General features: G+C 50.0%; 1 protein-coding gene across 2 annotated transcripts in view; it reads left to right on the top strand.

The window, feature by feature from the left end:
- The window catches only part of LOC102072202 (receptor-type tyrosine-protein phosphatase V), a 49965-nt gene that overhangs the window by 18660 nt on the left and 6067 nt on the right, over nt 1-25238 (top strand). Inside the window, exons 16-36 of one of the 2 annotated variants that reach the window (XM_074527995.1) lie at nt 2423-2695; nt 3665-3934; nt 4351-4629; nt 5364-5498; nt 5599-5803; nt 9785-9852; nt 10193-10319; nt 11264-11311; nt 11714-11807; nt 13994-14084; nt 14646-14722; nt 15509-15643; nt 16095-16217; nt 17646-17806; nt 18916-19051; nt 19490-19569; nt 20225-20312; nt 21167-21257; nt 21908-21984; nt 23984-24118; nt 24506-24628. In XM_074527995.1, the coding sequence (XP_074384096.1) occupies nt 2423-2695; nt 3665-3934; nt 4351-4629; nt 5364-5498; nt 5599-5803; nt 9785-9852; nt 10193-10319; nt 11264-11311; nt 11714-11807; nt 13994-14084; nt 14646-14722; nt 15509-15643; nt 16095-16217; nt 17646-17806; nt 18916-19051; nt 19490-19569; nt 20225-20312; nt 21167-21257; nt 21908-21984; nt 23984-24118; nt 24506-24628 (2816 nt within the window). Of the gene's footprint in view, nt 1-2422; nt 2696-3664; nt 3935-4350; nt 4630-5363; nt 5499-5598; nt 5804-9784; nt 9853-10192; nt 10320-11263; nt 11312-11713; nt 11808-13993; nt 14085-14645; nt 14723-15036; nt 15095-15508; nt 15644-16094; nt 16218-17645; nt 17807-18915; nt 19052-19489; nt 19570-20224; nt 20313-21166; nt 21258-21907; nt 21985-23983; nt 24119-24505; nt 24629-25238 lie in introns of those variants that run through there. The other variant, XR_012577097.1, reaches the window with a different exon arrangement.

The following is a 25238-nucleotide window of genomic DNA, read 5'->3' as shown; positions in this document are numbered from 1 at the left end:
ATGCAGTGTTCTCTTGTGGGTCTGTGCCTTTTAGCACAGAAAGTCTGAAATTCTCAGCATCCAGGGTTCCAGCAGATGTGTGCCTTGCTGGGCAATCAGGAAGGCTCATGGCCCAGGCCATGGCCCTGCTGACCTTCACAGCAGAGCCCAGGCAATGGCAGTGAGCAGGGCTCTGCCCACTCTCATCATCTCTGCATGGCTGGCACAGAGAGTGATGGTGAAGGTGCTGCGTCCACATGGGGCCAGGCACCAGTGGTGTCCCTCAGGGGTCTGTGCTGGAGCCAGTTCTATTTAATATTTTTATAGATGACATGGATGAGGGCATCGAGTCCTTAATTAGTAAATTTGCAGACCACACTAAGCTGGGAGCTTGTGTTGATCTAATGGAAGGAAGGAGGGCTCTGCAGAGAGATTTAGATCGGTTGGATGGATGGGCAGAGTTCAACATGATGAAGTTTAATAAGTTTAAGTGCTGAGTTCTACATTTTGGCCACAAAAATCCCTTACAATGTTACAAGCTGGGGCCAATGTGGCTGGATACTGTTCAGGAGGAGAGGGACCTGGTCGACAGCTGGTTGAATATGAGCCAGCAGAGTGCCCTGGTGGCCAAGAAGGCCAATGGCTCCTGGCCTGGATCAGGAATGGTGTGGCCAGCAGGAGCAGGGAGTCATTCTGCCGCTGTACTGGGCACTGCTGAGGCTGCACCTTGAGTGCTGTGTCCAGTTCTGGGCCCTCAGCTTGGGAAGGACATTGAGATGCTCGAGCACATCCAGAGGAGGCAACAGGGCTGGAGAGGGGCTGGGAACACAAATCCTGTGAGGAACGTTTGAAGGAGCTGGGGCTGTTTAGCCTGGAGAAGAGGGGGCTTAGAGGTGACCTTATCTCTACACCTCCCTGAAGGGGGGTTTTAGACAAGTGGGGTCGGTCTCTGACAGAACCAGAGGACACGGTCTCAAGCTACATCAGGGAAGTATAGGCTGGATATTAGGAAAAAATTTTTCACTAAAAGAATAATAAAGCTCTGGAATGCTCTTCTCAGGGAGGTGGTGCAGTCACCGTCTCTGGATGTGTTTAAAAAAGATTGGACATGGCACTTGGTGCTATAGTCTGGTTGAGGTGTTGGGGCATAGGTTGGACTCAGTGATCTTAGAGGTCTCTTCCAACCCCATTATTCTGTGATTCTGTGATTCTGTGATGAGCTCCACCACAGCTGGAGCTCCAGAGCCGTGCTCAGGGCAGAGCCAGGCAGGAGGGAGCAGCAGTGGGGAGTTCACCTTCCCCTGTCCCCAGGCTGCCTTTGTGTTCCCTCCTCACCCCTCCCAGGGGACAGGGCTGTCCCTGCTCTGACAAGCACAGAGAACTTTGCAGAAGCCTTCAGCTGCCTCTGGGCTGGTGGGTGGAGCCACACAGTGGAGGCTAAGGGTGCTGTCAATCTAAAAGATCTTCTAATATATGTATTTTATTTATTTTATCTAGATTTTAATACCTTTTGTGTTAATAATGTAAAAACATTTTAATAAGTTGAATGTTAATAAGATTAAGTTTCACTATATTTAAGTACTCTTGAGTTACATTTTATCACTTTACTGTGCTTAAAGCTGGTTAAAGCTTACTCATTGTAAGTTTAAGTGCTGTTTAATATCAAGATCTTCTAATATATATATATTATTTATTTTATCTAGATTTTAATACCTTTTGGGTTGATAATATAAAAATAAGTTAAAACATTTATCAATAATAACCTTTAATAAGTTGAATGTTAATAAGATTAACTTTCACTATATTTAAGTTTAGGTACTCTTGAGTTACATTTTATCACCTTAATATTCTATTAAAATTAAGGTTATTATTCTTTGTTATTAAAGTTTATTCATTCTAAGTTTAAGTGCTGTTTAATATAGAGATCTTTTAATATATATATATTTTATTTATTGTATCTAAATTTTGATACCTTTTGTGTTAATAATATAAAAATAAGTTAAACATTTATAAATAATAACCTTTCAATAAGTTGATAAAAAATAACCATTCAGTAAGTTGAATGTTAATAAGATTAAGTCAAGTTTCACTATATTTAAGTACTCTTGAGTTACATTTTATCACTTTAATATTCTATTAAAATTAAGTTTATTATTCTTTGTGGTTAAAGTTTACTCCTTCTAAGTTTAAGTGCTGTTTAACATAAATTATCCTAAATCTTGTTAAAAGTAATTTATGTAAACTGTAAAATACATAGTTAATTTTCTTAGAGAAGTAAGTGTGGTGCATCCTAAATCTTGTTAGAAGTAATTTATCTAAACTGTAAAATGCACAGTTATTTTCTTAGAGAAATAAGCTTGGTGCATCCCTTCTGATGGCACTGCCAGGAGCCCCAGGCAGTGTCCAGTCCCTTGGCTGACGTTTTTCCCATCCTGTCTTGCAGACCCCGTGGCACCCCGCAATGTGTACATGACCAACCAGGGCTACCCCAACAGGCTGAGTGCGTCCTGGAGAACTGAGCCCCAGGGACAGGAGGGTTACAGGCTCCTCCTCTACCATTCAGGCTCAGGCACTGTGGCAGCCAATGTCTCTGTTGGGAAAGGCACCAGCAAATTCACCTTCTCTGGCCTGGCTCCAGGACACAAATACCTGCTGGAGGTGGTGTCTGTGGCAGGGCCCTACGCAGCCTCGGCAGGGAACATCAGTGACTGGACAAGTAAGTGTCAGAGCTGGACATTCTGCATCCTGCTCGAGGCTCAGCCTTCCCAGCTGGGTGGGCTCACAGTGGGAAGGGGCAGAGACTCAGCCTGGGAGCTGCGGGATCAGAGAATGGTTTGGGGTGGAAATGGAAGGGACCTTTTAAAGGCCATCTAGTCCAACACCCCCCTGCTAGTGGCAGGGACATCTTCAGCTAGATCAGGTTGCTCAGAGCTCTGTCTGAGCTGACCTTGGATATTTCTAGGGATGGGATGAGGTGGGGTGGGAGGTACCAATGGGATCATGGGCTGGGCAAGCCTTGGTGGGCAGGAGAGTGGGGCAGGGCAATCCTGCTGCCTGGGGCAGGGCCTGGCAGCCACCAGTGCTATTCCAGGAGGCAGCCCATGGCTCATGGCTCCACTGGCTCCTCCAGGCACTGAACAAGAGCACAGCAGTGCTGCTCTGGTAGATGACACCCACACACCCACAGCCTGGGGGCCATGAGGCCTCACAGCTGGGGGGCACACCCCACCATTCCTGCTGCATTTTTTCCAGGCACTCAGAGAATTGCTGGCATGGGGTATAAGGGGAGGATGGGCTTTTTTTTCTTTTTATGGAATGTGGAAATGCAGATAAGCACAATAAGCCTTTTCATGTGCTCGTCCCCACAGTCCCCATACTTTGCTTGGGGAATCCAGCAGTGCCTGCTCCCACGCTCAGCCGTCCCCTGGCAGGGTGCAGGGAGTCATGTGCAGAGCCCTTTGGGCAGGTTTCTAATGAAACTTGCTAATTAGCAGGAAGAAGAATCCATCTCCTCACACTCCTCACTCTGTGTGTCCTTCAGCTGCCATTTAAAGGTCATTTGTGGCAATGTTATCTCTGAACATGTGGAGTCTCATTGTGTCACCCAAGTCCTCCTTGTGTCTCTGTAGAACAGAAGAGAGCACATGCATAGCAGTAACTGCTCCTGATGTGGTTTTTGTTGCAGCCCCCTCAGTTCCCCAGAATCTCTCGGCAGTGGCTGAAGGGAACAGCTCCATGCTCATCTCCTGGGGCAGTGTCCCTGGCCAGCAGGACGAGTGCCAGCTGTGGCTGCGGGACCCCCGGAACAGCTCCCTGCCCTGGAGGCACTCCCTGGCCAGGGGACAAGGCCAGCACCTCCTGCAGGGGCTGATCCCAGGCAGGAACTACTCTGTGTCCTTGAGCTGCGTGGCTGGGCCCTACTGGAGCAGCACCAAGCCCTTGGCAGTGCCCGTGGGTGGGTACACACTGCCATGGGGAGGGAGGGAGGGAGGGAGGGGGCAGGATGGGAGAGGGGGAAACACCTGGGGGGCCTCAAGTCTGGAGTGTCAACAGAGGCATGGGAGGTGTTGTGGTGGAAGATGGGGAAAGCCAGCAAAGTGACCCTCTGGTGGCCATTGGCTCCCTGAGCTAGCTCCACCACAGAGATCTCCTGGCTCCCTGTGGAGCAGAGCAGGCTTTGCAGATCTCCACTGCCAATGTCTCCTGTCAGATGTGAGCTCATTCCCACTGTCCTGTGGCCCATGGCACAGCAGGATCCCAGACTGCAGGTGTCCAGCTCTGCTCATCTCACTGGCCTGGGGAGCAGCTGCTGGCAGGGCACAGGTTGGGATTTCTCTGATCCACTGAGTCCAGTCCCTGTCTCCTTTGCAGAGCCAGATCCAGTGAAGGATGTGCAGTGCCTACCAGAGTCAAGGAGCCTTTACTTGAACTGGACGAGCTCTCCTGGAGACGTGGAGGCTTATGAGATGGTGGCAGAGAGACTTTCTGAAGGACCCCCCACCTCCAGGCTCACCCTGATCATCCCTTCGAGCGAGGCCAGTCTGGAGGGGCTGGAGCCAAACTCCTCCTACCAAATCCTTGTGAGCACCGTGGGCATGAACACCCTGAGGAGCCAGGCTGTGGCTCTGCTCTGCAGCACAGCAGTGGAGCGTGAGTCCCTTCTTTCTGTGACAGTATTCACAGAGGTCTGAGGATGAGGGAACAGACGAGGATCTGACTTCATGCTTCAGAAGGCTGATGTATTATTTTATGATATATATTACATTAAAACTATACTAAAAGAATAGAAGAAAGGATTTCATCAGAAGGATTAATAGAAAGAAGAATAGAAAGAGAATGTACAGGCAGATTTCATTCTCCCCTCCTTGTCTTGGCAGACCCCTTGGCACCTCACAATGTGCACATGACAAACCAGGGCTGATTCCCATCTCTTCCTAAGAATAGAAAAAGAAAGAATGATAACAAAGGTTTGTGGCTCAGACAGAGAGTCCAAGCCAGCTGACTGTGATTGGCCATTAATCAGAAACAACCACATGAGACCAATCATAGATGCACCTGTTGCATTCCACAGCAGCAGATAACCATTGCTTACATTTTGTTCCTGAGGCTTCTCAGCTTCTCAGGAGGGAAAAATCTTAAGGAAAGGATTTTCCATAAAAGATGTCCGTGACATCCTTCTACAGGGAAACACCCCAGGAGGAGACACCTGTGTTGCTGGTCAGAGCTGGGGCTCTTTGGGGTGCCTGGGAGCCCCATGGCTTTGCAGTGCTTGGGGCTGCAGTGGGTTGGGGCTCTGGCTGTGTGCTGGGACCATCCCAGGCTGAGCAGAGGGATCTGGGAGCAGGGACACCCTGACTCTCTGTGCCTGCTGGTTGTTCTTGCAGCTCTGCCCCCTCCCCTGCGTGCAGAGGTGTTCCCAGTGGAGGCCAGCTCCACAGTGATCATCTCCCCTGAGCTGTTCAGCGAGGAGAACGGCCAGATCGAGTACTACGGTGTCATTGCCACCACCAACGACTCCCGTAAGTGTCCCTGCAGGTCCAGGCTGTGCTGGCTCCCTGGAGGGCAGCAGGAGCCCTGGATGTCCCTTTGGTCACTGTCACCTTGCACATTCCCCTGCAGTGCTGAGGCCCACGCAGGAGATCATGTCCAGCACGTGGTACGATCACTACTATGGCACAGAGGACTCCTACCTGGCAGTGCTCCTTCCCAACCCCTTTCATCAGAGGAGCTCCCCCAACACCTGGAGGGTGCCTGTGGGGACAGAGGAGTGTGGCCACTCCAGGGCCACCTGCAATGGGAAGCTGAAAGCCAACGAGCAGTACAGGTGAGAGATGTCAGCATCCCTCCTGAGGGGAAGGGGCTGGAGGAGAAAAAGGACTGCATGTGTCCCTGCAGGAATGCCAGCAGCTCCCTGGATGTCACCTCAGCCTCACACCCCCAAATCCCCAAGGGTTTTCCACCCAGCAGCATTTGAGGAAGGCAGGGTTGGCATGCAGGGAATATTAGGCAGTGTAGTTGGCAGGGAGAGGGAAAGCTGAGGCTGCCAAGGGCTGTGTGTGTTGTCTCAGGAGCTGAGCAGATGTCCAGCCTCAGAATAGGAACTAAACCAGATGCTGTAATTTGTAGGACCTTAATTTGTGACTCATAACCATGTGCAGACAGTGCAAAAATGAAACTGATTTGGAAACAGTTCCAGTGGTGCCTACTCAGTGTGAGGTCCAGAGTTGGGGTTAGCAAACACTCAGGCTGAGGTCTGAGTTCCCCATGAGACACACACATGGATCCAACAGTCATGAGTTCAGAGTCTTATTTGACAGTGAATAGGATCCTACATATTTTCTTGTAGGGTACCTTTAAAACTGCTGATGGAAAACCAGGTTTTCCACTGCTAACAAAGAATGGTATCTTTAGTCAGGTATGTTAATTTAGCAACTCACAGTTTCATCAAATGGGGACCACATCCACAGGCATTTCTGTGATCCCCCAGTCTGGAATGTTGTCCCATTTCACTTTAAAGAAACTGGCAGCAAGTTTGGTTGATGATGATAAAACCATTGAGAGCATTAGGAAAAGAGAATGAGAGTCCATGGGAGAGTGCCTGCCTTCCTTCCTTCCTTCCTTCCTTCCTTCCTTCCTTCCTTCCTTCCTTCCTTCCTTCCTTCCTTCCGCCACTTCCTTCCTTCCGCCACTTCCTTCCTTCCGCCACTTCCTTCCTTCCGCCACTTCCTTCCTTCCTTCCGCCACTTCCTTCCTTCCTTCCGCCACTTCCTTCCGCCACTTCCTTCCTTCCTTCCTTCCTTCCTTCCTTCCTTCCTTCCTTCCTTCCTTCCTTCCTTCCTTCCTTCCTTCCTTCCTTCCTTCCTTCCTTCCTTCCTTCCTTCCTTCCGCCACTTCCTTCCTTCCGCCACTTCCTTCCTTCCGCCACTTCCTTCCTTCCTTCCGCCACTTCCTTCCTTCCTTCCGCCACTTCCTTCCTTCCGCCACTTCCTTCCTTCCGCCACTTCCTTCCTTCCTTCTTTAATATAAATATATTTAATATTTATATAATATTTATTTCATATAACATTTAATAATATTTATTTAATATTATATTTATTAAATATAATATTTTATATTGTACACGTGTGCCTTAAAGGGTCTCTTCAGCTGCTGGTTAGGGCAGCACTGGCTCAGATTGGTGATAACACCCAGGGGGTGGGAAATGGCTGTTTTTCCTAACGGAGGAAAAAAAGGGAGTTTCCAGAGAGCCATTGCCTGGGAAATTCCAGGCAGAGTGGGGTCATGGAGAGCAGAGAGCAGTTCTGTGTGCTGTGGGATCCTGCCTGGCAGGAGAATGATGACAGTGCACTCTCAACCTGTGTCCATCCAGCAGGGACCTCCCTCAGGGGAGCAGCTTTTTAGGGACACCAGGCCCTGTCATTAATCCACCTGTCATGATTCCATCCCATGAGTCACCAACATGTACTGAACTGTCCAGTTATTCAGGACTAGAAGGTACTTTGACACCACAGCTTTCTTACTTTTACACCACTGCCTTCTTTCAGTTTGGCTGCCCTAAAAACATAAATGTTCTCAGCACAAACAGCATTGACCTAAATATCCTAAATATCTGACCTAAATATCTTAAATATCCAGCCTAAATATCCTCAGTACATGGAACACTCAGCCTAAATATCCGACCTAAATATCCACAGTAGACTGTGCTGCTGGATTAATGATTATTAGGGTGGTGAAAAGCTGACAACTCATTCCCACTCAGAATTTCTGTTCTTGTTTCCTGTCTTTCAGTGAGTTATTTATCCACAAGCCCTCATCTTTCATGCCTTGGCATCGGCAGGCTCATTTTCAGGGGAGCTCTGTGCCCTGACAGCCAGGTGTGGGGACGCACACACAGGCAACAAACCCTTGGCTGCTAAAATCCAGTGCTGCCTTTAAAAGCTCTGGTTTGCATTTAGGGCACAAGAAAGGCCCTTCCAGGTCACTGCTCAGGAGGAAAGTCAGGGAGCTGTGGGCATTGGTGTGCCTGCTGCCAGGAGGGGATGGAGGGGCAGACCTGCACAGGGAAGAGGATGCACCAGCCACTTGTGTGTGTGTCTTGGTTTGGAAAGACAGGAGTCTGCTAAGGAAGGCAGGAGCCTCCCCTGAAATGGAGAATATAAACCCTCCCCACCCCTCTGAATTGCTATAAATTTTAAATTAAGGGGCTCTCAGGCAAAAATATGGCAGCAGGAAATAACAGTTCTTTAATAGGGAAGAAAATAAAAGGATAAAATAAACAATGCAGTACACTAGAACAACCCTGCCAGAGTCAGAACCCAGCCTGACACCCTGTGGGTCAGGCTGTTGGCAGCAGCCCCATTGGAATTGTGGCTCAGCCCTCCTGCAGTGTCAGGGCTGGTTCTGCTGGAGCAGGGATCCTGGAGAAAGGTGCAGTCTCTGCCTCTGAAGATCCAGGGGAAGAAGAGGCAGCTGCTGTTCCTCTGGGCAATCCAGTGCAGAAGCTGTGCTGGTGTTCCAGAATCTCCAGATTATATCTGGGTAGGAATGCTTGGCTCCTCCCTCTGGGCTCCCATCTCCCAATGGGATGCTGTAGTTCTTATCAGCCATGCAGGGACATTCAATAGCTGTTATCAGCAGATGTCCCCTGCCAAGGGAGGAGTGATTGTGATCACTCAAAGAGAGAGATAAGGCAAACTGCCCACTTGACAGAAGATAATCTGCCATACAGATGGTAATTGAAAACATCTTGCATTGCAGTCTGGAACAGTGTGTGTGCAAGGACGGGTCTGGGCACGTCTGGCCCTGTCGGGATCTCTCGCTGGTCACAGCGACCCCAAGAAAAGTTGGAAAGTCTCTTTTCTCAGCCTGGTGCTTGAAGAAAGAGTCAGAGCTCTTCATTTCTCGGTCTCAAGGTTGTTTATTGTATCTTATCTGTAAAATTCTTTCTCCTGCCCTGCCCAGGTCCGTCCAGCAGGACAGTTCCAGGCACTCTGCCTGCCCCCAGGGCAGTGTTATGTCTTTATACTAAAAACTACCTGTACAATATTTATAATTACTTCCCAATACCTATCACCTACGTTAGACAGTGAGCTTCTACTCTAGACCAATCTGTAAGTGCCAATGTCACAGCAGAAGATGGAGGCCAAGAAGAAGAAGAAGGAGAAAGGCTGGACATGCCCAGATTCCTCCATCTTGCCCCCTTGAATTCCCATTCTAAAGACCCCAAAATCTACTTTTTCACCTTGTGTTAAATTCACTATCATTCTACTGAATTTGTCATGGCTTGCAGATTTTCATCTAAGGTTGGTAACTTGCTCTTTGGGTCATAATCAAAACCACAGGGGCATTTTAGGCTCTGTGCCAGGGTCTCTGAGCCCCCTGGCAGGGGTCTGGGCTGCTCAGGACAGACAGGGGGATATCCTGGGTCCTGACATGACCCTTCCAGCTGAAATGTCAAACAGGGCTCAGCTCTTCCCTGTCAGCCCTGCTAACCAGATGACATGAATGATGTGGTTTTAATTTTTGTGTCCTGTAAGTGACCAGACTCTACCTTTCTCTGCTGATAACCCTTTGGAGGAGAGCTGCTTCCCATTGGTGCTTTCTGAACCATTTCTCATGCTTTCCCAAGTGGAATAAACTGGTCCAAGGGGCAGAAAAGGGAGGGAAGACCTTTTCCACACATTCCCTAAATCCATAACAGAAAGCTAGCTTTATCCAGGCAGCAGTTCTGTCCCCCTGGGTGCTGGATTCTAGGTGCTGTGCTCAGCTCAGGCTGTCCTGACTCAGAACTCTGCTTTGCCTTTAGGTTCAGCATTGCTGCCTTCACCAAATATGACCCAGTGGCCCCTGCTGTGACATTCACCATGTTCTCAGGTAAGCTGGCGAGCAGCAACTTCCCCACCTGGCTGTGCAGGTTAGAGGTAAAGAGCAGCCAGAGGGAGCTCATAGGCTATAGTAAATATAATAAATGCAGCCATTTATCATAGAATTATAAAATGGTTTGGGTTGGGACTTAAAGCTCATATGGTTCTATGGGCAAGGACACCTTCCACTATCCCAGGCTGCTCCAAGCCCTGTCCAGCCTGGCCTTGGACACTTCCAAGGATGGGGCAGCCACAGCTGCTCTGGAAATCTGTCCCAGGGCCTCACAACCCTCATCATAAAAAACATTTTTACTGATTCTTCTCTCTGTACTCTCTCCTTTCAATTCCAGCTGCTGGATCCAGTGCAGACACAGCTCCACTCTCAATGCCAATAATTGCTGGAATCATTGTGGGGTTTCTTCTGACACTTGCAGCTGTTTTTGCTTTGGTTTACTGGAAACAGCTCAAAGCAAGGAGGTGAGCATGAGCCATATCTTACGTGTTAATGCCCAACCTTCAGTGCCAAGCCTGGAGGAGAGCAGGGAGAGGGTGTAAAAAGAGACTTGGACAAACTAGCACGTGGGCTGGTGGAATTGTGCCTGGCAAGCTCAGAATCCAAAGGAAGAGGGGACAGAGGAGCTGCCCATGTGCAGTTAGGTCACAAAATCCTAAAATGTGCCTGCCAGTGGTACACAGTACCTCAAGGCATCAATGTCTGCACTGCAGGCAAAGTAACAGCTCCTGTGTGTAGCCACAGCTCTCTTCACAGAGAGCAGCAGGCACAAGTTTTTAAGGATTTTTCTCTGAGAAAGGTAATGAGAAGCACAAAGAAGAAGAGAAAACAATTCTTATCTTTATTTGCTGTTTTTGTTGTTTTGGATGTGTCAATATGTGGAATGTGCCTTAGAGATTATTTACTCAAAGTAATTTGTTAATTAGACACTAGTGAAAGTTACTTAAATTCCTTGACAAATTAAATCTATGTGTCGTGACTGTCTGGAGATAGTCACAGGTTTTTCTTTAGTATTTCTTTATTCAATTATTCTTTATTTCAATTCATGTTGCAAATTGTAGGATAGATCATGATACGAACAGTGCAATGGGGAAGAAGGTAAGGGAGTAGAAGTCTATTTTTAGGCAGATGGGGATTTTGAAGTTTATAATGAATTTTCATTCTCAGAAGGAGGTGAGGCTTTCTGTTCCAGAGTGGATGTAGATTGCTATTGGGATTAGGCTGATTAAGAAGAAGATTTTGTGTTTGTAATTGTGTTGAGGGTAATATTCTTTAGTATAATATCTCTTTAATATTTAATTTAGTATAGTATTAGTGTAATATAGAATAGCTTAATAAAGCAATTATTCATCCTTCTAAATCATAGAGTAAGAACACATTATTCCCTAACTCTGTGCTTTGATTCCAGAACCAAGAAGAGCAGCCTACCCCAGGAGATGGTGACCTACAGCCTGAGGTGGGTGCTGGAGTCTGCCCTCTGTTTGGCCCCACTGCAGCTCCCACTGGCCTTTACCTACTTCCTTTTTCAAGCTTTGACTCAGGAAAAGTCAAACTGTCTCCTCCCCTCAGTTATTTTATAAATCAGCCTTTCCCAAGGTCAGTATTTACTGCCCAGCTCTGCTCCAAGTCCATGCATTGTCCAGGCCTCCCCTGTGAGTTCCTGCAGCAGGAGAATATTCTCATCACCTTGAAATCCCTCCAGTATTTAACTGTTGGACCTTCCCTGGGCAGTGAGGTGGCTGTGAACCCTCCCTGTGTGCATCCAGGTGTCCCAGCAGGGCTGTCCCAGTGGCCCCTGAGGCTGCCCAGGCCTCCCAGTAACTAAGGCAAGCTTTCCTCTGGATTTCATTTCCTGCAGGAACGTCCACCGGCCAGTGCCCCTGCAGAACTTCAAGCAGTACTATGAGATGAAGACAGCAAATGCTAATCATGCTTTTTTCCAGGAGTTTGAGGTGAGATGAGACCCTCCTTGTGCTGGTGATTGTGGGTCCCTGTCGCCATGATATTTTCTGAAAAATCCCTTTGCCAAGATTTTTGTCCTGAGAAGCTGAGAAACCTCAGAGGAAAAGAAAAACAGTAATTATCTGCTGCTGTGGAATGCAACAAGTACATCTTTAATGAGTCCATGTTGGTTGTTCCTAATTAATGGCCAATCACAGTCAGCTGGCTCGGACTCTCTGAGAGTCACAAGCTTTTGTTATCATTCTTTTCTATTCCTTTCAAGCCTTCTGATGAAATCCTTTATTCTATTCTTTTAGTATAGTTTTAATATATCATTTTCTTTTAATATAATATATATCATAAAATAATAAATCAGCCTTCTGAAACATGGAGTCAAGATTCTCATCTCTTCCCTTGTCCCTGTGAACACCACCACAGGTCCCTAGGATGAGGTGAGAGATGAGAATCTGACTCCCAAGTTCTCAGAGGGCTATTATATTATATTATATTATATTATATTATATTATATTATATTATATTAGACGATGAAACAGGAAAGCCTTATAAATATGATTGCCTGGGAAAAAAATTTCAGAAAATGGAAACTATAAGTGAGATTGAAACAAAAGCAAGCTTTGAGATACCTCAGTTACTGAACAACTGGAAAACAATGGTGTGGCCAGCTGAAGGTGATCCCCTTTTGATGGAACAACACCCTCTGCTTGCAGACAGGCCCAAGGGTCAGAGCAGACCCTGCCAGCTTGGCAGAAGGGGCCCAAAGAGGAGTTTTTAGGGTTCAAAATGTAACTCAATGCGTTAACGTAATGATTCTTATAGGCTGTATGGAGATGCTGTAGGATTTGTATCTTGTACTAATTGGTTAGTGAGAATGAGAATATTCAACACAGAAGACGATTTATGGTATTGTAATGGGAGCCTTGCTCTCTTACCCTTTTACTCTCTCACCCTCTCATCCTCTCTCCCCTCTCCTCTCTCAGTCCTGCTCCAGCTGTGGCTGGCAGCTCCCAGCAGGGCCCTGCACCCAGGCCCTTTGCAATAAACCACAAGTTCCAAGCCCTGGCTGCAGAGATCTCTCCATCCATCTGTCCCACTGTCCTACTCCCCATCACTCCTACAATATACTACAACTATACTAAAGAAAGAGAAAGGAGACATCAGAAGGCTCACAAAGAATGAATAATAAAATCTCGTGTCAGACTCAGAGTCTGACACAGCTGGACTGTGATTGGCCATTAATTAAAAACAATTCACATGCTGGGTAAACAATTCTCCAAATCACATTCCAGAGAAGGAGAAGCTGAAGCTTCCCAGCTTCTCAAGAGAAGAAATCCTGGCGAAGGAATTTTTCAGAAAATATCACACCTCCTAGAGATGACATTTGGTTTCTGCACCTGGTGGCTCATCCTGTTGGGTGTCCAACATGGAGTGCTCCTCTCCAGGGTTGGTCACCCATCTCTGGCAGTCCAGCCAGCCTGAGGAGCAGCCTTGGAGGTCAAAGATTGGATGGACCAAGTGTCAAGCAGTTCCTTTGCTCAGAACTTGCTTTGTTTAAATTCTGGTCAAAGCACATGTGGTGTGAGGTGAACCAGCACAGAGCAGAGAGCCCCAGGCCTGACTGGAGGTGAAGGGGAGAAGGGAGGTGATGAGAACCACCCTGACAGTGGTAGGAAAGAGCCTGCAGCCAGAGGGGAGGTCCAGGAGCACTCTCAGACCCAGGGGCAGGCTGTGAGCTTCACCTCAGGCTGCCTTCCCTGGCTCCCACTGCCAACACATGCAGCCTCTGGACTGTTGTGCTGCAGCTGCTTCAAATTCCCATCATCAATTTCAAACCCTCCTCAGATCACCCTTTCCTGGCTTCTTGAGTGAGGATAGGGGCAGGGGCAGATGCAGCACAAGATATTTCTGTTTTTTGTGAGCTTTGTGGTAGATTTCCAAGGCTTTTTCCCCCAGAATTTGTTCTTGAGCTTTTCTTTTAAATATGGACAATGCTGTTGGAAAAGGCAGTGGGAAAAGCCTCCATGGCTCAGAGTGCACTGGCCATGTGAGGGAGGAGAGGAGCAGCTCTCTATGTGAGGGAAATCCTCTTCACCCTCCAGACAGGCCATGAGCAGGGAGCTGAGCTGACCAGGAGCTCTCCAGAGGAATATTTGTGCTTCTCTTTCCCCCTGTCCTACAGGAGCTGAAGGAAGTTGGGAAGGAGCAGTCCAAGGTGGAGGCTGAGCTGCCAGCAAATGTCTCCAAGAACAGATACCCCCATGTGTTACCCTGTAAGTGCTGAATCCTCCTTCTCCCCCAGCCTCCAGGGGGGAGCTCACAGGGCAGGTTCACCTTGCATCCCTGCCAGGGAGCTCACAGGGCGCTGTTCAGGGACAGGCTCACCTTGCATCCGTGCCAGGGTCAGTGCCTGGCTCCTTTCCTGGCAGCAGGAGGACTCTTGGAATGGGCTCGGTTTCCATTTTCCTGCTGGAGACTCAAGGGTTAGTGGTTGAGGCAGGGCTGAGCCACCATCCTGCCCAGCCCAGGATGGTCCCACCAGGAGACCAGAGGGGGTCCATGAGCTTCACTGGTGGCCCTCATGACCCCAGGTCTGTTTGCCAGTGCCCTGCTAGCCCAGCCCAGGCAGTGCCCACCTCTGTGGGGAGAAGGTGCCTCCCTGCAGGAGCTGCTGAGCCTTCTCCCACTGCCTCACCCAGTCCCAAGTCCTGGTGAAGGGTCCTTGAGGCTCACCCAGTCCCACCATTCACCCTGGTGAAGGCTTCTGGGGCTCACCCAGTGCCATGTCCTGGGAATGGGTCCCTGGGGTCTCACCTGTGTGGGGTCTCTTTCAGATGATCACTCTCGGGTCAAGCTGAGCCAGCTGGGGCAGGATCCTCACTCAGACTACATCAATGCCAACTTCATGCCAGTGAGTGCCCACTTGCCTTCCCCATTGAGATGTAGCCACACGGCTCCGTCACAGAAACTCTGCCCGGGTTTCTGTGTTCTGTGAGGGCTGGTGGGCATGAGATGTGCTGGTGAACAGCTGGGCACAGCTGGCACAGGCCAGCAGGAGCTGGGGGGAAGGTGGAGAGGGGTGGTTGCACTGATGGAGCCTGTGAGATGGAAAAATGCTGTGAGTATGGGAAGTCTCTCTGCTTTCTTCTCACCTATCCTCTTCCATCACCTCCTAGCTTACTGCCCTATCTCTCTGCCTGCTCTTTTCCCCTCTGGTCTGTGCAGCTGCAATTGAACAAGCCTGGAGCTGTGCCTTCCTGCCCCCTGTGTGAGGTGTTCCCAGGTAACAGGCAGGGCACACTGCATGCAGGGGCATTGTGTGCATCTGGGGCATGGTGTGTCCAAGGGCAAAGACACCCTGAGACCTTGCATGCTCAGCCTGCCCTCAGCAGGGAAGGGGAAGCACGGGAACAACACAGATCTGTCTTTTTCTGGTTAGGCTGAATGAGGAACTGCTTGGAGGGAAATGCTGTGGGTCACTTTATTCCAAATATGCAGAAAGTGTGGCTGGGCAGCTCATGCTTCCTGTGAAATCAGCTGAGATCAGCTGCCTGGGAACTGTGCCCACGTGGGCTGAGGGCAGCAGGAATTTCTCCTTCTGCCACAACAACAGAGCAGGCACTGACTGGTGCCAGGGCAGGACCCACCTGCCTTGGCAACCTGTAACTCACCTTGCTCTTGTGTGCCTCTTGCTCAGGGCTACACATCCCAGCAAGAGTTCATTGCCACCCAGGGGCCCCTGAAGAAAACCATCGAGGATTTCTGGAGGCTGGTGTGGGAGCAGAATGTCTGCAACATCATCATGCTGACCGTGTGCATGGAGAATGGGAGGGTAGGTCCCTGCCAGCCCCAGCCCTGCCCTGGTGGTGGGAGCTGAGCCCAGGGCTGGGGCTGTGCCCTCCACAAACCCTGCTCTGATATGGCTCCAGGATGGGCACAGCCCACACAGCTTTGGGGGAAGAGAGGCTGATCTGTGCAGCTTGGGGTGGGAGCTCAGCTTGGACCATGCCCATCACCCTCAGATATTTCTGCAGAATCTGACATTGCCATGTCCTCTGGGTGAGCCACCTCACATGGACTGGATGAGACCCACACAGGTCCTTTTTCCTGGAGGAGGCTGAGATCCAAATGAAGGGGCTATGAGGCAGAGCTGCGCAAAGCTCCCAGAGGGAAGGGGAAACACCCCTGCCTGCTCCCCAAGACCTGTCCTGGCTCCCCTACGGCTGCTGCAGATGCTCCCTGGAGCCAGATCTGCTCCCTCACTGTGCCCTGTCCTGCTCCAGGTGCTGTGTGACCATTACTGGCCATCAGAGTCTGCCCCAGTGTCCTATGGGCAGGTGAGGGTGCACCTGCTGATGCAGAGCAGCTCTGAGGAGTGGACAGTGCGGGAGTTCAAGCTGTGGCACGTGAGTGCAGACTCCAGGGGCTCTGGGCAGGGGGTTGGGGTGGGCACTGGCATTCCTCCTCCCCTTTCCCTGCCATTTCTGGAAGGGAAGAAGACCCAAGCCCTGAGGAGCACTGAGGGTGACACAGGGATGTCCAGCATGTGTCGTGCTGCTCTCCACCCCTGCTCTCTGGTTTCCATGTCCCTGCCCCAGGACAGCCTGTGGTGGTTTCCAGGCCATGTTCCCTGTGGTTTCCAGACCATGTTCCCTGTGCTTTCCAGGCCATGTTCCCTGTGGTGGTTTCCAGGCCATGTTCCCTGTGGTTTCCAGCACATGTTCCCTGTGCTTTCCAGGACATGTTCCCAAAGGCAGATGTGCTCCCTCCCTCCATCCTGGTTGCAAGACACAAAAATGGAGGTGATTCATTCTGTCTTGGCCTGAAAAAAAAATTACTTTTCTTGCCAATATTTTGGCACCTCCTACTGACTAATACAGAAAGGAGTGACATAGGGCCTGAGGATGTCAAACAGATATGATGAAAATGAAAAGCTCTAGTAGCTAGCCTACAGTAGTCTACCACAGCAATAAAGTGTTTAGGAGAGTGGAAAAAGAAGAGATTGATTCCACTTCAAAACATTCAGTCAGTTAAATGCTGGGAGAAGGTCTCAAAGTGGGAGAAACAATTACCAACAATTCCCCTGCTGCAGGGGCTGTGGGGAGCATGGATGAGCAGAATGTGACAGATGTTTCATTTGATCTTTCAATCTTGCAAACACAAAACTGCATTTCTGCTTAAAGAAACAGATTCTGACATGTAATTGGATGTAACAGCATTGACATGTTGTTCTCCTCCATGGCTGCAGTGAGTAGGTTGGGAAGCTGTGGGCTTAAATTACACAAAGGAAGGTTTAAATTGGGCATTAGAAAGGCTTCCTGACGGTAAGAATACTTAATATTTAATCAGATGAGTTAGGAAGATTATGGGATTTCTATTACTTGAGGAAAGGTCTGGGAAGCAATGCCAGAAAAATGCAGCTATACATGTAAACATGTTCTACAGAATTGATTTATAGCTGACAGAACTCAGTTCTCAGTGCTGTTTTTCTAAGATAGAAAATCTTTCTCAAATACCAAGTTTAGTTCCCATTTAGAGGCAAATCTCTCATGTTCTTACCAAAGGGTTCTTTAACCCAGGTTCACAACCTGACCTCCTGCTGCTCTCACACTCCATGAGGTGAGGCAGTGATTCAACATCAGAGATGTTTCCCTGGAACAGAGTTTGGAAAACATTGAAATTGTGCAAAGCTTCTGATGAAACCCTGGATCCAGCAGGCAGTGCAGACCTGATGTGGCTGTTCCTGCAGCTGAGCCAGGTGTCCCCAGATTCCCAGGTGCTGTCAGGGCTGTGAGGCTGCCCTGGGGCTGCACACCCACCAGCATTCCCTGCAGGAGGCTCTGGGGGCAGAGCGCTTCGTGTCCCACCTGCACTACACAGCATGGCCCGACCACGGCATCCCCGAGTCCACCACGTCCATCATGGCCTTCAGGGAGCTGGTCCAGGAGCACATCCAGAGCACCAAGGATGCAGGGCCCACCCTGGTGCACTGCAGGTGAGGCTCTGGCCCTTGGGATGGGGGGGATGATGGGAGAGGGCAGGGGGATGAGGAATGCACAATCTGTGAGTGAGGAGAGACACAGCTGCTCTCTGGAGTCTCCTGCTCCGTGTTGAGGGGTGCAGACCTACACACCCAGGGTGTGGGGCAGTGCCAGGACCCAGGACATTCCTCTGGCTGCCCTGGGTGATTTGAGACCCTGGCAAGGGGCTCAGAGACCTTGGCACAGAGTCAAAGACACCCTGTGCCTTTGATTTTAGCCCATGGAAACAGTTACCAACTTTGTGTAAAGATTTACAAGCCACAAGAGTTTGAGTAGAATGACAGTGAATTTGTCACAGGGTGAAAAAGTAAAATTTTGGTGTTTCTTTTTCTCCTTCTTCTTCTCCTTCGTCTCCGTCATCTCATTCTTTGTCTTCTCCTTCGTCATCTTCTTCATCTTCTTTGTCTTCGTTGTCTTTGTCTTCTTCATCGTCTTCTTCTTTCTTCCTCTTTCCTCTTTCTTCTTCTTTCTTCTTCTTTTTCTTTTTTCTTCTTTCTTCTTCTTTCTTCTTCTTTCTTCTTCTTTCTTCTTCCTTCTTCCTTCTTCCTTCTTCCTTCTTCCTTTCTTCTTCCTCCCCATCTTCTGCTGGTGGCACTTTTGGATTGGTTTAGAGTAGAGATAGACTGTCTAACGTAGGTGATAGGTATTGGGAAATTATTGTAAATAAAGTACAGGTAGTTTGTAGTATAAAAAGCTAACACCACCCCAAGGGCAGTGGCTGTGCCACAACCCAACCTGCTGGACAGATCTCAGCAGGTCAGAGAAAGAATGGGATAGATAAGAGAAAATAAACAACCTTGAAAAGCAGAGCTAAGGAATCTCGACTTCTTTGGTCACAGGGCTGGGAAAAAAGGACTTTCTGATACCTGGGGGGTCATCTCAGCCACAGAAACCCCAGAGGGCACGGGGAGGTGGTAGCACCAGCCCAGGGCAGGCTGTGGGTGCTCCTCAGCCCCATGCCCTGCCTGGGTGCCCAGGGAGCACTTTGGGAGCGTGTCCAGCAGCAGGAGGGAGCCAGGGCTGTGTGTCAGGCCTGTTTAACCCTGTGTGTCCCTGCCCTCAGTGCTGGCGTGGGGCGCACAGGCACCTTCATTGCCCTGGACCGGCTGCTGCAGCAGATGAGGCAGGAGAAGGTGGTGGACATCTTTGGTGTGGTGTACTCCCTGAGGATGAACCGGTACCTGATGATTCAGACCCTGGTGAGATCTCTGCCCCTCTCTCCCCTGGCCCCTCCCTCCATCCCACTGCAGTTCTGGATGAGCTGGGCAGGCAGCCCCAGCACCCCCAGGCTACTCCTCAGCTGTCACTGCCATTCTGCTGCTGAGAGCAGCAGCTCAGCTGGAGTGGAAATTGCTGCTTCAGCTGCTTCATGCCCTGCTAGACCCACAACAGCAACATCCAGAGTCTCAGAGACCTCCCAGGAGGCTCAGAAACACCCTGGAGCACTGAGGAGCAGGGTCAGGCCCTTTGCAGGCAGTTTTTAATTCACACCATGCTGTTGGTCTGTGGTGCTCCCCAGGCTGTGTCCTGGGGCTGGGACAGGGTGTCAGCACTGCCCTCAGGAGAGGGACCAGAGCCCCCTCTGCTGCTGTCCCTGCAGTGTCATGGTCTGTGTTCTGTCTGCCTTTGCCTTCCAGTCCCAGTACATCTTCCTGCACAGCTGCATTCTGGACAAGATCTTGGAGGAGCCTCTCCTGGATTTATCGGGGACACAGAGGTGAGGCCTGGCTGTGCTTTGCCACTCTGTCCTGGACAGAAGGACAGGAAGCCCAGCAGCCATCCCAGCTGCTGCTGGGCGTGGTTGTTCTGCAGCACAGCACAAAGTGCAGTCTCTCCTGGGTACCCCAACACCAGGGATGTGCAGAGCTCTCCTGGGGAAGGCATTTCCCTCAGCCTCTGGCTTCCCAGCCCACAGACATACCCTGGAGATCGAGAAACTGGAGAGGCTGATGGCAGCTGGGTGACCTTGGGACCTGCTCCTAATGGAGGCCAGGAGGATGGGGCAGGGTCCAGCTGGGCATGGCTTTGGACCACCTATCTCATTGTCTTGGGGCTGCATCTGGAGGTCATACACCTGTATTTGTGGTCAGATTGTCTCCTCCCTCATGCAGAACAGGGTGTCCTTGTCCTTACTGCCTCTTGGGAATGAGCCCGGGGCTGTGTCACCCCTGTCTAGGGGACAGCAGGCTGTCACAGGCCCTGGGCTGTGTCACCCCTGTCTACGGGACAGCAGGTTGTCACAGTCTGGGCTGGCAGCCTGGGACACCCCTGGCATTTGAGGAGTGAGGGTCTGCTCAAGCCCTGCACGTGCTGCAGGCACAGCCTGGCAGCTGCTCAGTGAGCTCAGCCTTGTGCCCTGGCTCTCTCCCCAGGTCCTGCTCCATCCCTCTGAAGAGCTTTGCCCAGCACTGTGCCCAGAAGGCAGCCAAGTCCCACATGGGCTTCCTGAGGGAGTATGAGGTGAGAGCTGTCCTGGGCAGGTGCAGGGGGTGCTGCCATGGCTGTGTGTGCTGAGGGGACCTGGGGGGAGTGACTGAACCTGTTGGAGCTGGGGGACACCCTGGAAGTGCCTCCTGAGTGGGTCCCATATGGCCCCAGTTCCCTGGGTGTCCTGGCAGTGTCCCCCCTCCATGGCATTGCAGCTCCCTCCTGCATTCTGCACTGCTCAGGGTCTGTCCACCACTCCCTCCCTCCCTCCTAGGTCCTGCCTGGGCAGCAGCATCCCCCTCCTGGCAGCCCTGCAGAGCTGCTCTCATGGCTCTGCTGCTCAGGCCTGTGCTGCCATGACCCCTGTGCCCAGTCCAGGTGTCCTCAGTTCCTCCTGTCCTGCCCCTTCCCTCACTACCTCCTCTCCCTCACCCTGGCAGTGTTGGAGAATTTTGCTCAGACATGGCTTGAAGGAAAAAAGGCCATGAAAATATACAGCTGATGGAAAAGTAAAAGGCAGCTGTAAGCAGCAGTTCCCAAGCCTGTTTCCCAGGCACGTTTTTATAAACAGCAGAGTTCTCAGGCAGTTTTCTCATAACAGGTAAACATTCTATCTTTGGCTGTTTTGGGAATGTAAAAGACATGGAGGTTTTGAGAACCTTTCATATCAGGGTGAGAACACAAATCTTGGTTTCAATAACACACCACAGGTATTGAAAACAAAAGGAGGGGTTAATGTTTAATCTGTGACCTATGATGAGCTCGGATTTTGCAATATGTATGAGCTTAATTAACACTGTTATAAAAAGTGATTGATTGAATCAATAAATCGGAGTTCGATGCTGATCAATTAAGGTGGGTCGTCTCCCTTCACTTCAATATGGCAGGCTCTCCTGGAGGTTGTCAAGGAAGAAGCCAGCTCTGCATCTCCATCTTCAGGCAGCCAGCAGGCACGGCCCTCCTCCAGCATCCTGCCCTGTGAGTTCTGGGACACCTTGCATCCTCTTTCCTCCTGCTCCTTTTCCTCCTGTATGGAGCCATCCTGGACCAGAGCCAGAAGTCCAGAGCATAAGAAAGTATTTTGAGGCTTTGGTGACCCCCGCAGAGGGTCACCAAGGTGTTTGGGATGAAGCATGTGGTGCTTGGGACTGGAATAGGAAAAGGGAGAGAAGGAAAAACCTGGAGAAGGAAAAGGGGAGATCTGATTGCTGTTTTCAGCTACTTGTGGGAATGCACAGGGAGTTCATGGAGTCTGCTCAGAGGTGTGCCATGGAGGGACAAGTGACAAGGGAGTGGTTTGGGAGGGTAATCCAAGTCAGCAGAAGGAATAGTGAATTTCCATGGAGATGTCAAACACTGAACAGAGCCCCAGAGGGCTCACAGGCATCCTTGGAGAGAGGCAGATCTCCACTGGCTCAGACACTGAGTGAGCTGCACTACAGGAGCAGGGATGGACACCTGGCCTGTGGGAGCCAGCAGGCTGGAGATGAGATGAGCACTGCAGGAGGGAGGGCCTTTGCCCAGAAATGGTGAAGGAAGGATTGGGTTTGTGTGGCAGTCAGTCTGCAAAACCTGTCTGAGCTCAGGAGTGCCTGAAATCCCTCCAGCTGCTGCTGCTCTCTTTGCAGATGATCGCTCCAGGGTGAAGTTCTCCCTGCTGGAGCAGGGCCCTCTCTCAGGACTGCTGCAGGTCTGGCGTGTCCCGGTGAGTCCCACCCTGTAAGGGCCTGCATGAGGGATGTGGGGCTCCAGGCTGCTCTCCAAAATGCAGTTTATTCCATCCAAGATGTCACAGCAGTCCAGGGTTGTGGGTGACAGAGCTGTGCCTACAGCTGTCAGCTCCAGCTGCAGACAGGCCTGGAGACCCTTGGTTTTGGTTACAGTGCATTATATACTTTGCTGAGCATCTTCATACAGTAGAACCAATCTATACCTTAACTTTTATCTACAGCCTATCATAACTACTATAATTACCACATTCATGTTACTGTTCTCCAGTCAATCAAAGTTAGTACATCACAATTTAAGCTAGAAGTTGTATTTCAGTTTTCTTGCAGTGGAAAATTCTGAGACCTTTTTAATACTTGCAGCATTTGCTGGCTTGTTTGCCTGTGCTGTATTTCTGCTTGGTAAAAACATCTTCTTTTTTGGGGTGGGTTTATCCTTTGCTCTAAGCCGTAAAAACCTCTCCTAATTAACACACCCTCTGCCTCCTTGGTTATCCAGTAAGACTGGCTCAGCAATTCTTCTGTATCAAAACTTGCTTGCATCTCTATTCCTTCTTCAGACTCTACATTTAAAATTTTTTCTGCTGAGCACACATATCTGTGAGACCTTCTTGTCAAACTTTCATCCTTCCCAACCTCACCCCCAGCAGCAGCACCCACCCTGTGCCTGTTCCCATCCTGGCTGTGCTCCTGCTATGCTCCACTGCTCCCTCTCACTGTGGTCTGTGGGATTCACAGTCTCTGAACCTGAGAGAAGCAGAGAAAAGAATGGTCAACACAATTCTTATCTCATTGGCTGCTCCTGTGTTGTGCCAAAGCAGAATGCAGCATGGAGGAGTCTTGGTTTGGAAATACAGGAGTCTGCTAAGGAAGGCAGGAGCCTCCCCTGAAATGGAGAAAATGAGCCCCCTTCTGCCTTCCAAATTGTTATAAATTTTAAATTAAGGGGCTCTCAGGAAACAAAAATTATGGGAGCAGGAACAATAGCTCTTTAATAGGGAAGAAACTAAAAGGATAAAATAAACAATTAAATAAACCAAACCAACACTGACAGAGTCAGAACCCAACCTGACACCCTGTGGGTCAGGCTGTTGGCAGCAGTCCCATTGGAATTGTGGCTCAGCCCTCCTGCAGTGTCAGAGCTGGTTCTGCTGGAGCAGGGATCCTGGAGAAAGGTGCAGTCTCTGCCTCTGAAGATCCAGGGGAAGAAGAGGCAGCTGCTGTTCCTCTGGGCAATCCAGTGCAGAAGCTGTGCTGGTGTTCCCGAATCTCCAGATTATATCTGGGTAGGAATGCTTGGCTCCTCCCTCTGGGCTCCCATCTCCCAATGGGATGCTGTAGCTCTTATCAGCCATGCAGTGACATTCAATAGCTGTTATCAGCAATGTCCCCTCCCAGGGAGGAGTGATTGTGAGCACTCAGAGAGAGATAAGGCAAACTGCCCACTTGACAAAAGATAATCTGCCATACAGATGGTAACAGAAGAGATCTTGCCTTGCAGTCTGGAACAGGAGGTTGTTCACCCTCAGTGATGGTGCTTTTTTTCCTTGGCCTATCAGGGCCAAGCACGTGTGCAGGCTGTCAGTCAGTCATGGGATACTGGGCAGTGGAGTTGAGTTGGGTGCTTGTGCAGATTCAGTTTAGATGTAATGTAATATTGTGTAATAGAGTATAGAATAATATAGTATAATAAAGTAATTAATGAGCCTTCTGATATCAATAGAGTCAGATACATCATTCTTCCCAGATGTTGGGCAAAAATGTCACCAGTAGTGGTTCTGTGTGGAGAAGAGGGGGCTGCAGGGACTGAGGACATCCCTTCCCTCCCCTGCCCAGTTTGGGCTGCCCTCTCCTGCCTCCCTTGCTGCTTTCCCTTCTCTCCTTGCCTCCTGACCTGCTGAGCTCTCTGCTCTCCCTGACCATTCCTGCAGCCACCTGGGCCAGCAGAGTGACAGTGACATTCCCATTCCCACCCAGGGCTGCAGCTCCAGCAGGGACTATCTGGCTGTTCATGGCCCTGACAAGCTGACCATGGAGGACTTCTGGACCCTGGTGTGGGAGCAGGATGTTCACACAATGCTCACACTTCTGCCATGGCAGGAGAAGGGGGAGGTAAGGCACTGTGCCCACCTGTGCCAGGGCAGAGGGGGGATCTGTTCAGGGGAGCTGGAACTAGCAGAGCCCTCAACTCTTCACTGAGTCCTGGGTGCAGCTTAGCTAAAGCTGGACTTTTCATGTGCCCAGGTGCAGCCACAGCTGGTCATGGGAGATGGGTTCTGTTCTGGCTGGGCAGATTCCAGCTCAGAGCTCTAAACAGAGCGGCCAGGCAGCTCTGGGTTCCCACAGGAGAACCTGCTGGTGTTCCTGAAGCTCCCTCTGGTTTTAGTGGGGGATGGACTGACATGGAGAGGTGCTGGGAGTGCACCAGACCCCAGAGAGGGTGGCTGGTATGACAGACAATGCCCACCAACAAAAAGCCAAATTTCTGGTTGCACACAGGTCCCAGGTGAGGAGTGCTGGCCCCTGGAAGGAGACTCTCTCTGCACAAGGACCCTGACCATCCAGTGTGACACAGAGAAGCTTGTCTCAGGATGGAGATGCACCCAGCTCAAACTGAAACACGTGTGTGTCCATGGGGCTGTGCTGGCTCCCACAGCCTGGCTGGGGATGGGGATGGGGCTGAAGGGGCTGAAGGGTCTGTGGGGCTTCCCCAGGCTGCAAGAGCAGAGAGCCAACTGTGCAGGAGTGAGTCTGGATTACAGCATCCAGAACTGAGTGGACACAGGAAATAGATGGGTGTGACAGTGTTCACAGGGGTTTTTGGATGAGGGAACAGATGAGGATCTGACTCCATGTTTCAGAAGGCTTGATTTATTACTTTATTATATATATTACATTAAACTATACTAAAAGAATAGAAGAAAGGATTTAATCAGAAGGCTAGCTAAGCTAAGAATAGGAAAGAATGATAACAAAGGCTTGTGCCTCAGGTCTCTGTCCAAGCCAGCTCACTGTGATTGGCTATTAATTAGAATCAACCACATGAGACCAATCACAGATGCACCTGTTGCATTCCACAGCAGCAGATAATCATTGTTTACATTTTGTTCCTGAGGCCTCTCAGCTTCTCAGGAGGAAAAATCCTAAGGAAAGGATTTTCCATAAAAGATGTCTGCGACAGATGGGAGAAGCCCTGGGGGCTGATAGGTCTGTCTGAGCTTTTTGGAGTTCT

This window comes from Zonotrichia albicollis, chromosome 28 (genome assembly GCF_047830755.1).
Source record: "Zonotrichia albicollis isolate bZonAlb1 chromosome 28, bZonAlb1.hap1, whole genome shotgun sequence".
NCBI classification, from domain to species: Eukaryota; Metazoa; Chordata; class Aves; order Passeriformes; family Passerellidae; genus Zonotrichia; species Zonotrichia albicollis.
The sequence above is the reverse complement of the archived record's forward strand: the minus strand, read 5'-3'. Positions and strand labels throughout refer to the sequence as shown.